The sequence below is a fragment of the Lepidochelys kempii genome, chromosome 8 (assembly GCF_965140265.1).
Source record: "Lepidochelys kempii isolate rLepKem1 chromosome 8, rLepKem1.hap2, whole genome shotgun sequence".
Classification (NCBI taxonomy): Eukaryota; Metazoa; Chordata; order Testudines; family Cheloniidae; genus Lepidochelys; species Lepidochelys kempii.
Window position 1 is genome coordinate 88,671,377 of NC_133263.1, and position 12,957 is coordinate 88,684,333.

The 12,957-nt window shown below is 42.9% G+C and overlaps 1 protein-coding gene across 1 annotated transcript in view; it reads left to right on the top strand.

The window, feature by feature from the left end:
• The first annotated feature begins 7,601 nt into the window (after nucleotides 1–7,601).
• SLC35D1 (solute carrier family 35 member D1) overlaps nucleotides 7,602–12,957 on the top strand; it is a 30,996-nt gene continuing 25,640 nt past the window's right edge. The window contains exons 1-5 of the mRNA XM_073357406.1: nucleotides 7,602–7,789; nucleotides 8,522–8,555; nucleotides 8,648–8,734; nucleotides 11,198–11,265; nucleotides 12,235–12,306. Of these exons, the coding sequence (XP_073213507.1) occupies nucleotides 7,602–7,789; nucleotides 8,522–8,555; nucleotides 8,648–8,734; nucleotides 11,198–11,265; nucleotides 12,235–12,306 (449 nt within the window). The remainder of the gene's footprint in view (nucleotides 7,790–8,521; nucleotides 8,556–8,647; nucleotides 8,735–11,197; nucleotides 11,266–12,234; nucleotides 12,307–12,957) is intronic.

Here is a 12,957-nt window from a genome sequence, read left to right on the forward strand (position 1 = left end):
GAAATGAATGCATCTGCCAATCTAGATGTTATGGTAATTTTTTATCAGAACAGCTATTATTCTGTACATGAACTTTTGTAAACCATGAGATGTTTGCCATTACAATGAATTATGATATAGCAATTATAAGGGGATGTGTGTCTCTTAAAAATTAATTGATAGGCCTTTATTCAATGGTTTTACTAGGCACACATAAAAGCATTAAACTCCTATTTCAAGCACAGAAGTTATTTCTTTTAAATCCTGAATGACTTTGTGTGTGAACATTTTAATACAATAAGATATTTCTCTTTTTACTTTTAAATACAGAGAAAAAAGGTATTTAGAGTATTATCCACCTTTCTTCCTTAATTTACTGCATAGATTTAAAAAAATCTTACAGCATCCAGTACTATGAATTTCACATTGCTTATCATCTATGTTGTATATTTCAAGATTCTAGCCAAAGTCCTCCCTTGAAATGTTAATAAAATTGTATTTAGTGGAATTAGGCTTTTAATATTTAGCAATATTGGATTAGGCTGGAGTCCTCCATAAAATACATTGTAGACAATATGCGTAGACTAATGACTACTTTGATTCACTTATTCTCAGCTAATATTAAATCACAGGCACTTAAAAAAAAGAAGAAGAAGAAAAGGCTTTCCGCGCAATAGATTGTCTCCATATGGGAAGTGTTTGGAACTGAAATGAATGCAGGAGATTTTCATCATGCTACTTAGAAGATATCTTACCAGACGAAGCTAAATTTACACACTGTACTCAGACCTGATAGTTTGAACTTCTGAACAGACATGCAATTTCACTCCTATAACTCTTTCAGTAAGCAACATGTAAGAACCCCACACTTCCAATCATTAGGTGCCTAAATGGTGATGCAAGTCCATGGGCCCTTGGCTTTATCTCCTTACATTGCTAGAGTACATGCAACATAGCTGAGCACCTAATTTGGTTTCTGAACTGAGCTGATGTGTTTGTACATGTAAACACTGTATTTGTAATGCTTTGCCTATAAATGAAATTACTGAGGAACAGATTTGATGTTGGGGTCATTTTGTCTTTTTTTTTTAAATTTCCTTAATTAAGTTCACACAGCTCTCTCTACATGCATGTTGCCGAGCTGTGCAACCTTTCTTGTAAATTGGCAAAGTAGTAAAGTTCATATTCCCTTTGACCTTGCTGCATCAAAGAGACAGCCAACTATTTAGGCTCCAAAACGTATCTTTGTCTGCCCAACTTCCCTGTTGCCTTTGTATGTATTTTTGAAAAATATGGATTTATTTTTGTAAATGTGGCTGGATCACCAGTGATTGCCCAAATGGAGACACCCCTCCACTCACGCTGGTAGTTGAAGGCTCATTTAGATTTAAGATTGTTCAATATATTCTAAAGCCAACACTATGCAAATCTTTCTTCTTGCCCTATACAATCCTTCCATCCATCAGCACGTTATATTTTACCCCCAGCTCCCACTACAACCCCAGCACCTCTGCAGGCTTCTGGTGGCTGGTGAGAGGAAGGCAGCTGAAAGACTAAGGGAGTCAACCATCTGGTGGGTATCTCTGGGGAACTTCAGCCTTATTGCTATTGATTAACTTTGGGGAGTGAAAGAAGAGCATTTCCTGTGCTGGTAACTTGCCATTGAATTTGATAGAACTGGGCTTGTTGTTGTGTTTTGAAATTTAGGCTTGGTTACCCTGCAGTTAGAGGAGTTATCACCTGCTTCTAGTAGGGCTCTTTGAAGTGAGAGAAGAGCAGTTTTGATTGGATAGGCCAGTGATTAGAGGTGGATTCCTAGTGTTTGTAGGGCCAAGGCTGGCAAGTGGCTGCTAAGGCAAAGGCAGCTGGGATACTAAGGGAATTAGCCAGCTGAGGAAGGCAGGGAGGTAAATTGTGTGTTGTTTTCCTTAACTTGCAGGTACTCTACAATGGGAGGAAAATGGTGATTTGCCAACATCATTCCCAGCTCTTCCTCTGCCTGTACCTGTGGGGCCCTCTGCCAGAGAGGCATCCTGACCCTGGAGGCTTCCACCCAGGCCCTGGTCTTCACTTGCTAGGAATTTGGTCTGCATGTCCCTGACAATGAAAGCCAGGCAGGGGGAACCACTCGATGTGAGAGGTGTCTGTTGGTGGAATACCTCAGGGAGCAGGTAAGAGCTGCAGGAGGAGATGGCTCACAGGCATTTAATCCACCTCAGGGAGCAGGTAAGAGCTGCAGGAGGAGATGGCTCACGGGCATTTAATCCAGGAGCACAAGGACTTCATTGACAGGTTGCACATGGAAACATCTGGGATGGAGGATGCTAGCCGAATACAGATGACTACAGTGGTACCAGAGTAGGAAGGAGAACGGCTGCTTGCTGGGGAGGAGACTAGCTACTGGCCACCTTGGACAGTAGACAGTGCTCCACTCTCCACCCAGATCCCCCCATGTATTGAGATGAAGAACTATTATGCTGTATTGGCAACAGGAGATGAGGAACAGACCCCAGTGGCTGAAGAGGAGTCGTCATCTGCCCCGAAGGCTGGGAGGCTCATGGCTACTGCACCCCATAGGAGGAGGCATTGGATGCTGATGGTCAGGGACTCCCTTTTGAAGGGGATGGAGGCATCCATCGGCTGACCTGACATAATGTCCTGGGAGGTGTGCTGCCTGTCTGGAGCCTGTGTCTGAAATGTTACACAAAGTTTACCAAGATTCATCCATCCCTCTGACACTCCCCCATGCTGCTCATCCAGGTATGACCCTGAGCAGATCAGCAGTGACTCCAGGGTCAGGAGCATAGGTTCTGATTTTAGCCATCTTCCCAGTTTAGGATGTGCATGGCCCTGCCTGGGCCTTTACCCTCAAGATGAATGCATGGCTGCACAGATGATGTCAATGGGTGGGCTTGACCACAGGCTGCTGTTCCAGGAAGAAGGTCTGCTGGGAGAGATGGGGTCCACCTGACCATGGAGGAAAAGAGCATCTTTGCACAATGACTTGCCAACCTAGTGAGCAGGGCTTTAAACTAAGTTCAAAGGGGGCAGGTTAGTATAAAAAGAAGTGACCTTAACAGAGAACTAGATATTGAGGGGGATGTGGAAAATTACAATGGGGTCACAGGAGCAACAAGAGGGAAATCAGTGGGGGAATCTGTTCAACATCTTAGATGTTTATACACAAATGCAAGGAATATGGGGAATAAACAGGAAGAACAGGAAGTATGAGCCGATCAGCCTTCTTGATGTCATTAGTTATTCGTTCTCTTTCCCTGCTAAGTAGTGGAACTACACTTTCCATTGTCTTTCTGGTGCTCCTAATGTATTTAAAGAACCTCTTCCTATTCCTTTTTATGTCCCTTGCTAGGTGTAACTTATTTAGTGCATTGGTTTTGTCCCTACGTTCTTGTGTTGTTCTGTACTCCTCATTAGTAATTTGTCCATGTTTCTACTTTTTATAGGATTCCTTTTTGATTTCCAGGTCACTAAAGAGCTCCTGATGGAGCCATATTGGCCTCTTACTTTCCTCCCTATTTTTCCTTCGCTTCGGAATAGTTTTCAGTTGTGCCCTTAATATTGTCTCCTTGAGAAACTGCCAGCTGTCCTTCCTCCTCCACCCCCCGAGATTGTCTTCTATTTTGCTTCAGTCTTCATTAAAAAGGTTAATGATGACCAGATGCTTAACATAATTGATATTAACAATTAGGGGGAAGGAATGCAAGGCAAAATAGAGAAAGAAGAGGTTAAAGAATATTTAGATAACTCAGCTGTATTCAAGGCAGCAGAGCCTGATTAACTTTAAACTACGATGCTTAAGAACTAGTTGAAGTAATCTCAGAACCATTAGTGATTATATTTGAGAACTCACAGAGGACGGGTGAGGTCCCAGAGGACTGCAGAAGGCAAATATAGTACTTATAGTACTTAAAAAGAGGACTAAAGAGGACCATTGGAATTATAGACTAGTCAGACTAACTTTGATACATAGAAAGATACTGGAACAAATTATTAAACAATCAATTTGTAAATACCCACAGGACATAGCATTATAGAAAATAGCCAGTAAAGATTTGTCAAGAACAAATCATGACAAACCAATCTAATTTCCTTGTCAGGGTTAGTGGCCTAGTGGATAGGGAAAAGCAGTAGATGTGATATATCTCAGTTTTAATAAGGTTTTTGACAGTCCACCATGACATTCTTATAACTAGGGAAATATGGTCTAGATGAATTTACTATAAGGTTAGTGCACAACTGCTGAAACACACTACTCAAAGAGTACTTATCAATGGTTTGCTGTCAAAACGGGAGGGCTTATCTAGTGGGGTCCCACAGACATCAGTCCTGGGTCTGGTACTATTCAAAATATTTTCATTAATGACTTGGATAGTAGTGGAGGAGAGAAAATGCTTATAAAATTTGCAGACGACACCAAGCTGGGAGGGGTTGCCAGCACTGTGTTAGACGTGATTAGAATTTAAAATGATATTGACAAATTGGAGAATTGGTCTGCATTCAACAAGATGAAATTCAGTGAACATAAGTGTGACGTTTCACTCCATATTCTTTATGAAAATATGCTTATGATATGAATATGACATAACTGAGATATGCTTTATGCAAAATGGCTCATGTAAGATATCATTGGAAAGGCTATGATTTACTGAATGTGATTATCCAATTTGTATGCCTGTATCATTTCTGTATCTTAAGATAGGAATATTAATTATGTATCTGTATTTCAAATGTGTTACTTTGGGTGTCACCCCCAACCAGCCCTTCAGGTATAACAATGGAAAAGGCACAAAGGGCTAATGGGCTATTAGGAGAGACAGTGGACTGTGAAAGAGCTGAGTCTTCCTGTGGATGCTCCAGACAGCCTACAAGTAATGGCTGCCACAGCCCTGCAGAGACATGGGTCTGAGTCACCTGATACTGCACCCACCCCTTGGAATGCCAGTGTTCTTCCACTGGGAGACAAAGGGTTCCCGCCATACACAAGAGCTATATAAGGCAGGGGAGTGACATCATCGAGGTTCTCCTCTGCCTCCTCACCCAAAGAGACAGTGAAAAACATGTGGAAGCAAGAACTGAACTGAGGGGAGAAAGGTTGAACCCAGGCTGGGAGCGTGTCCAGTCTGTGAGTGGAAATACCTGAAATCTCCAGGTGCAGGCCAGTGCAGCTTCCTTTCAAGACTTTCTGTAATCTACCTGTGACAATACCTAGGGTGAGAAATTATGTTTTGTAACCTGTGTCTTAAGTATATTGAGCTTATCTTGTGTATTTCATTTTATTTGCTCAGTATTCTGCTTTGTTCTGTCTGTTACCTCTTATATTCACTTAAAATTCACCTTTTGTAATTAATAAACTAATTTCTTGTTTATAATATAACCCAGTTTGTGCAATTCATAACTGGTGGATGGAGGGAAATAAGAGGTTTTGCATACCTTCCTCCACATTGAGGGAGGAGGCAGATTTCATAATATATCTTTGGGTCTGCATCCCAAAGGAGGCAGACACCTGAGTGCTGGGGGCAAGTCCCTTAAGCTGAGCCTTCACAGGACTCATCTGTGTCTGTTTCGTTCTGCACTTTGGCATGGCCCTGCCTCCGTGTGTGTGCTTGAGGAGGCTTAATAGAATTGCTTGGCTCAGCAAGACAGGTAAAAAGGGTACCAGGCTGGCATAACAGACAGGCTCAGTGGCATCTCAGCACATCAGGTGGCATACTAAGGGGGAGGCAAACCATCACCATAAGTACTTCACTTAAGAAGGAAAAATGAAATGCACAACTACAAAATGGGGAATCACATTAGGCGTTAGTACTGCTGAAAATAATCTGGTGGTTATAGAGGAGGACAAATTGAATGAGTCAACAATGTAAGGCAGCTGCAAAAAAGGCTATCATAGAATCATAGAATATCAGGGTTGGAAGGGACCTCAGGAGGTCATCTAGTCCAACCCCCTGCTCAAAAGCAGGACCAATCCCCAATTAAATCATCCCAGCCAGGGCTTTGTCAAGCCTGACCTTAAAAACTTCTGAGGAAGGAGATTCCACCACCTCCCTAGGCAACACATTCCAGTGTTTCACCACCCTCCTAGTGAAAAAGTTTTTCCTAATATCCAACCTAAACCTCCCCCACTGCAACTTGAGACCATTACTCCTTGTCCTGTCCTCTTCCACCACTGAGAATAGTCTAGAACCATCCTCTCTGGAACCACCTTTCAGGTAGTTGAAATCAGCTATCAAATCCCCCCTCATTCTTCTCTTCTGCAGACTAAACAATCCCAGTTCCCTCAGCCTCTCCTCATAAGTCATGTGTTCCAGACCCCTAATCATTTTTGTTGCCCTTCGCTGGACTCTTTCCAATTTATCCACATCCTCCTTGTAGTGTGGGGCCCAAAACTGGACACAGTACTCCAGATGAGGCCTCACCAATGTTGAATAGAGGGGGACGATCACGTCCCTCGATCTGCTCACTATGCCCCTACTTATACATCCCAAAATGCCATTGGCCTTCTTGGCAACAAGGGCACACTGCTAACTCATATCCAGCTTCTCGTCCACTGTCATCCTAGGTCCTTTTCCGCAGAACTGCTGCCTAGCCATTCGGTCCCTAGTCTGTAGCTGTGCATTGGGTTCTTCTGTCCTACGTGCAGGACCCTGCACTTGTCCTTATTGAACCTCATCAGATTTCTTTTGGCCCAATCCTCCAATTTGTCTAGGTCCCTCTGTATCCTATCCCTGCCCTCCAGCGTATCTACCACTCCTCCCAGTTTAGTATCATCCGGCTAATATCATTGTGGGATGTGTTAACAGAGGTATGTCCTGTGTAAGGCAGAGAAGGTAACCATCTTGCTCTACACGGCTCAGATGAGGCCTCAGCTGGAATACTGGGTCCAGTTCTTCGCACCCCACTTTAGGAAAGATGTGGACAAATGGGAAAGAGTCCAGAGGAGAGCAACAAAAATGATACAAGGTTTAGAAAACCTGACCTATGAGGAAAAGTTAACAAAAACTGTTTCATCTTGGGAAAAGAAGAGTGAGTCAGAACCCACTACCAGTCTTCACAGTCCTCTTTACCGGAGCCATTTGATCAATGGTCCTCCCAAACCACTGAAGCCCAAAGATTACTGAGCTTAATCTGCAGCCAGGGAGAAGTAGATCAAACCGGGGGAGGGGAACCAGCCTCTGGAAGAGGCTTGCAAGGGAATTTGTGGACGCAAGATCATTGAAGGTTGGTACCAACAGGTTGGACACGGGGGAGATGATTCTAGGCTGACTTGGTCCTGCCTCAGCGCAAGGGCTGGACTGGGCGAGTCCCAAAATACAGCGGCCCGAGGATGCCAACTCCCGCCTCCGCCGGCAGCGCCGGAGCCGGTCACGGATCCGCTATGATCGGCCCCCACCCCACCGGCAGCCCGTGACCCGCCGCCCCTTGGCTGGGGCGGCACCGCGCGCGCGCCCGCTCTGCCGCCCCCCCCTCCCCTCCCCTCTCCGGCCGAGCCTCGCGCAGCCCCCGCCCCTGCGCTAACTCCCCCACGCCCGCAGCCCTAGCGGGGCTCCCCGCCCCCTTGGGCCCGGCGCCGCCCCCCGCCCGTCTGCCGCGCCCCTGCAGCCATGTCGGCCGCCGCGCGCAGACGCCAGGCAGCCGGGGCGCCGCGAGAAGCCCCCGCTGGCGGAGATGAGGAGCCGGGCATGGCGGCCCCGAGCCTCAGCGTCTGCCTCAAGCTGCTGGCGGCGGCTCTCTACGGGTTCAGCTCCTTCCTCATCGTGGTGGTGAACAAGAGCGTCCTCACCAGCTACGGGTGAGCCGGGCCGCCCCGAGCCGCGCTCCGGGCAGAGTTCGGCGCCGCGGGCTCGGAGCGGGCGGGGGCTGGCTGCACGTTAACTCGTTGCCCGGAGCAGCGCTTGGCCCCCTGGCCGCCGGGCCCGGGGCGGGGAGCTGCTGGGTCCCAGCACCGAGCGGGGCAGGGGGCCTTAGCTGGAACCCCAGGGATAGCCCCGTGGGGCGCCCCCCCCCCGCCGCCTTCCCGGGCTGCCGGCGCTGGGGTGGGGGCGTTTGGGGCCACTGTTTTGACCCTGGCCCCCAGCTGAGGTATGCGCGGTGACTCTCGCTTGGCACTTGTTGCCTCAGGGGGTTGTGTGGTTTGGATGAGCTGGCTAGCTAATCGCTGGGGGGTTCCCCTGGCGTGGAGCAGGCTGGGGCGCAGGTTCACTGCCTGAAAGGAATTGTTCAGAGTCCCTAAGACTGTGAGCCCCGGGAGAACAAGCTGTTAGCATCCCAAAGCTGTGGGGTCATGGGTGCTGTGTGCCGTTAGCTCAAGCGGTACAGCCAGCTTTTTTAAGCTTTGGCCAGGGAATGCTTTAAGGCAAATATTAAAGGCCTAACATTAAGACTGAGTTAAAGAGCAAATTTTGAAGGGGGGGCAGATTGTATTTCCATGTGGTGTTTCTCTCTCTAGAATGTGATTGACTGAAAGTACAAGGTTGACTTTGCTGACTTGTATTTTTATTTAATTTTTTTTTTTTAATTATAGATTTCCCTCCTCACTATGTGTTGGACTAGGCCAGGTTAGTTGGTTTCCTGAATATTGCATGTTTCTAGTAGTGCATGGGAGGGGTTGTCGGGATGGAACAGTGAGTGTTTTGTGCTCCTCTTATAGATGCTGGCCACGGTGACTGTGCTTTGGGTGGGAAAGGCACTCAGGGTGGTGAAGTTTCCAGACTTTGATAGAAGTATACCTCGAAAGGTAAAACGATTTCCCTGCATAGTGTCTAATGTAAAATACAGTTCTTTCTTTCCTTTTAAGGTATAAACACTTTAAAATGTGCATATTCTTTAAGAAGTTCAGTAACAGCTAGTGCTGTCAGCTAGACTTGAAAGAAATAATGCCTTTTATTTAAAAATATACCGTTTTAAAATACGTTATTCATCAAATATAACATGGTTTCTGCCTTATTACATTATGCAATCCAGCACAGAATTCTGCTATGTAAGGCAGTTGTTGTATTTATTTTTGTATTCTCATGTATGTATTTTTTCCAAGTTTTTCTTGCCTTTAATTTTAAAGACAGTATCTATATGCAACCAAAGATGTTCTGTTAATGTTTCGCAAACTATTGCTTAAGATGAATGCATTTTTCAGAAGTGTGTGTTGTAACTCATATTTTAAAGTAGGCTGAACAAATGTTTTTGCTTGTCACCATACTGAGATGGTTCCCTAACTGAAAGCTATAAAACCGAGGAGTACTTGTGGCACCTTAGAGACTAACAAATTTATTTGGGCATAAGCTTTCGATGAAGTGGGTTCTAGCCCACGAAAGCTTATGCCCAAATAAATTTGTTAGTCTCTAAGGTGCCACAAGTACTCAGGTTTATTTGCTGATATAGACTAACCAGGCTACCACTCTGTAAGTGAAAGCTGTTGTTATAGAATCAGTGCTTTATTGTTAGGGCTGTCGATTAATGGCAGTTAACTCATGCAATTAACTCAAAAAAATTAACTGCGATTAAAAAACTTAATCACAATTAATCGCACTGTTAAACAATAGAATACCAATTGAAATTTATTAAATATTTTGGGATGTTTTTCTACGTTTTCAAATACATTGATTTCTATTAAAACATGGAATACAAAGTATACAGTGCTCACTTTATATTATTATTTCTGATTACAAATATTTGCACTGTAAAAATGATAAACAAAATAAATAGTATTTTTCAGTTCACCTCATACAAGTACTAGTGCAATCTCTTTATTGTGAAAGTGTAACTTACAAATGTAGATTTTTGTTTTGTTACATAACCACTCAAAAACAAAACAGTATAAAACTTTAGAGCCTACAAGTCACTCAGTCCTACTTCTTGGTCACCCAATTGCTTAGACAAACAAGTTTGTTTACATTTACAGGAGCTACTGCTGACTGCTTCTTATTTACAGTGTCACCTGAAGGTGAGAACAGGCATTGCAAGGTTTTTATGTGCCAGATATGCTAAACATTCATATGCCCTTTCATGCTTCAGCCACCATTCCAGAGGACATGCTTCCATGCTGCTGATACTTGTTAAAAAAATAATGCGTTAATAAAATTTGTGGCTGAACTCCTTGGGGGAGAATTGTATGTCTTCTGTTTTTTTTTACCGCATTCTGCCATATATTTCACGTTATAGTAGTCTCGGATGTTGATCCAGCACATGTTCGTTTTAAGAATGCTTTCACAGCAGATTTGACAAAATGCGAAGAAGGTACCAATGTGAGATTTCTAAGGATAAATACAGCACTCGACCCAAGGTTTAAGAATCTGAAGTGCCTTCCAAAATCTGAGCGAGACGAGGTGTGGAAAATGCTTTCAGATGTCTTAAAAAGCAACGCTCCTATGCGGAAACTACAGAACCCGAACCACCAAAAAAGAAAATCAACCTTCTGCTGGTGGCATCTCATTCAGATGATGAAAATGAACATGCGTCAGTCCGCTCTGCTTTGGATCGTTATCAAGCAGAACCCGTTATCAGCATGAACGCATGTCTTCTGGAATGGTGGTTGAAGCGTGAAGGGACATATGAATCTTTAGCACATCTGGCACATAAATATCTTACAATGCCAGCTGTAACAGTGCCACGCGAACGCCTGTTCTCACTTTCAGGTGACATTGTAAACAAGACGTTGCCAGCATTATCTCCTGCAAATTGTAACCAAACTTGAGCGATTGGCTGAAGTAGGACTGAGTGGACCTGTAGGTTCTAAAGTTTTACATTGTTTTGTTTTTGAATGCAGTTTTTTTTGTACGTAATTTTACATTTGTAAGATCAACTTTCATGATAGCGATTGCACTACAATACGTGTATTAGGTGAATTGAAATACTATTTCTTTTGTTTTTTACAGTGCAAATATTTGTAATAAAAAATAATGAGCACTGTACACTTTGTATTCTGTGTTGTAACTGAAATAAATAAATTTGAAAATGTAGAAAACATCCAAAAATATTTAAATAAATGGTATTCTATTCTTTAACAGTGCGATTAATCATGATTAATTTTTTTAATCGCTTGATAGCCCTATTTATTATATTATCTGAGGTCTGAATGTGCGTGTGAGAACTAACCGTTTCAGGATGGAAGAACTCTGATCATGTAACCATGTTACTATTTGAATGGGTAGTTCTCTAGATGTCTAATTTTTTATTGAGTGTTGTCCCTCTTATAATTTTCTAGACGTTTCCACTACCTCTTCTCTATTTTGGGAACCAAATCACAGGACTGTTCAGCACAAAGAAACTGAAGTATGGATAACTTTTATTATTTAGTAAGGTTATAATGTGTTATGATTATACATAAAGGTGAAACTGATCTTTAATATGCCCATGGGCTTGATTTGTGGCAATGTAGGGGAATGAGGGTTATAACTATTATTTGGCAACTAGTAATCAAGGTCTCTTTCCTGGCCTTGGAATGTGCAAGTTTTTTTTAAAGGTCCATAAATCACTAGATGACATTCTCCTGACTGGTATTTAGTGATCTATCAGCGTCTCCAATGAAGCTTATTCCTATGATCTTAGAGGAGTCTCTGTTTTTACGCTTAAACAGCATCTGGGGAGGCGGAAGGAAAGGAGTGGGGAGAAACTGTACTAAAAGATGCCTGGCTTTGGATCTGCTGAAGCGAGGGGCAAGGAGGGGTGGGGGGATGGAGAAAATAGTATGACTTAGCTGTTTTGAAGAGACGTTATTTTGGGGGAAAGTGGGAAAGAACCCCATAATCAGCTACACATCTGTTCATGGAACATTTTTTTCACTATAATACAGCTTGATTTTTTTACATCGAACTGTGTGAAGCCTTAAGATAAATAGATACATTTAGTAATAAATATAATCAACCTTCATTTGTTACTCTGGATTTCATAGATTTGAGATTGAAAATAGCCCTCAAAATCAAATTATTTTTAACCTCTGGAAGTAACATGCACTATATCCAGCTGGTAGGAGATGGAGACTTTCTCCTGTGAATATTCCTTGACAGGTCTAAGTAGTATCTTTTGGCTATCAAATTAGTGATTTCCAAGAGGGATGCCATGGAATCCTTTCTGATGTGGTGGTTTTGTATAGCTCTGATTTTAATCTTTCTTAGTTCCTATAAAGTAACTTGGCGTTGATTCAAAGTATCGTTGTGGGGTTGAGCTTGGAGTGTAACATGCAACACGTCTGTGGAGTTTTATAATTTTTTTCGTGTTTAATTTTATTTTTTTCTTTTGCAGCTTGCCCATGTTCACAGTTCTGAGAAGGTTTTCTATTCTGTTTACAATGTTTGCTGAAGGAATTTTACTCAAGTGAGTTATTTCCAAAGCTATCAATCTTATATTCATATCATTTTTAAGATTGTTAAAGTGCTTGCAACATTTTAGTAAGCCTTTGCATGTAGAGGATTTGTGCAGTCAGATTTAGACATAAATTGAGCTTTAGAAACATGGGGGCAAGAAAGAGAGAGAGCACAGATAATACATTATTTTATTGGAGAATCATCTTATCTTAGATGGGTCCTTCACTCTCATGTTTTTATCAAAGAAAAAAAATCTAATGCATTAAGTTTATATATTTAATTACAAAGGTAAGGGAGGAAAATGTTAAGATTCTTACATTAATAATGTACTTTCTACACTGTATCTCTATCATATTTGTCACTAGGCTGACTCTACATGCAGATTATGTCCATATGCCAAATGGTTAACACACAGTTCATTCCCTACAGTGGGGATGTACTGTGTTTTGGTAGTCTTGGATGAGGTCAAGTCTCTAGCTTAATTGTCTTGATGTAGTTGGATTCTAGCACTGTTCATCTGCAGTGTAGGCAAGATCATTAACTCCGAGAGTATAGGTAGGTTTGTCAGTCTTCCTACCTTGTAATTCTTTGGGTAGGAGGCTATCCCAAAGTGACTTACACCACATCTTACGTGGGTCAGTCACTCTGTGTATTATTGATG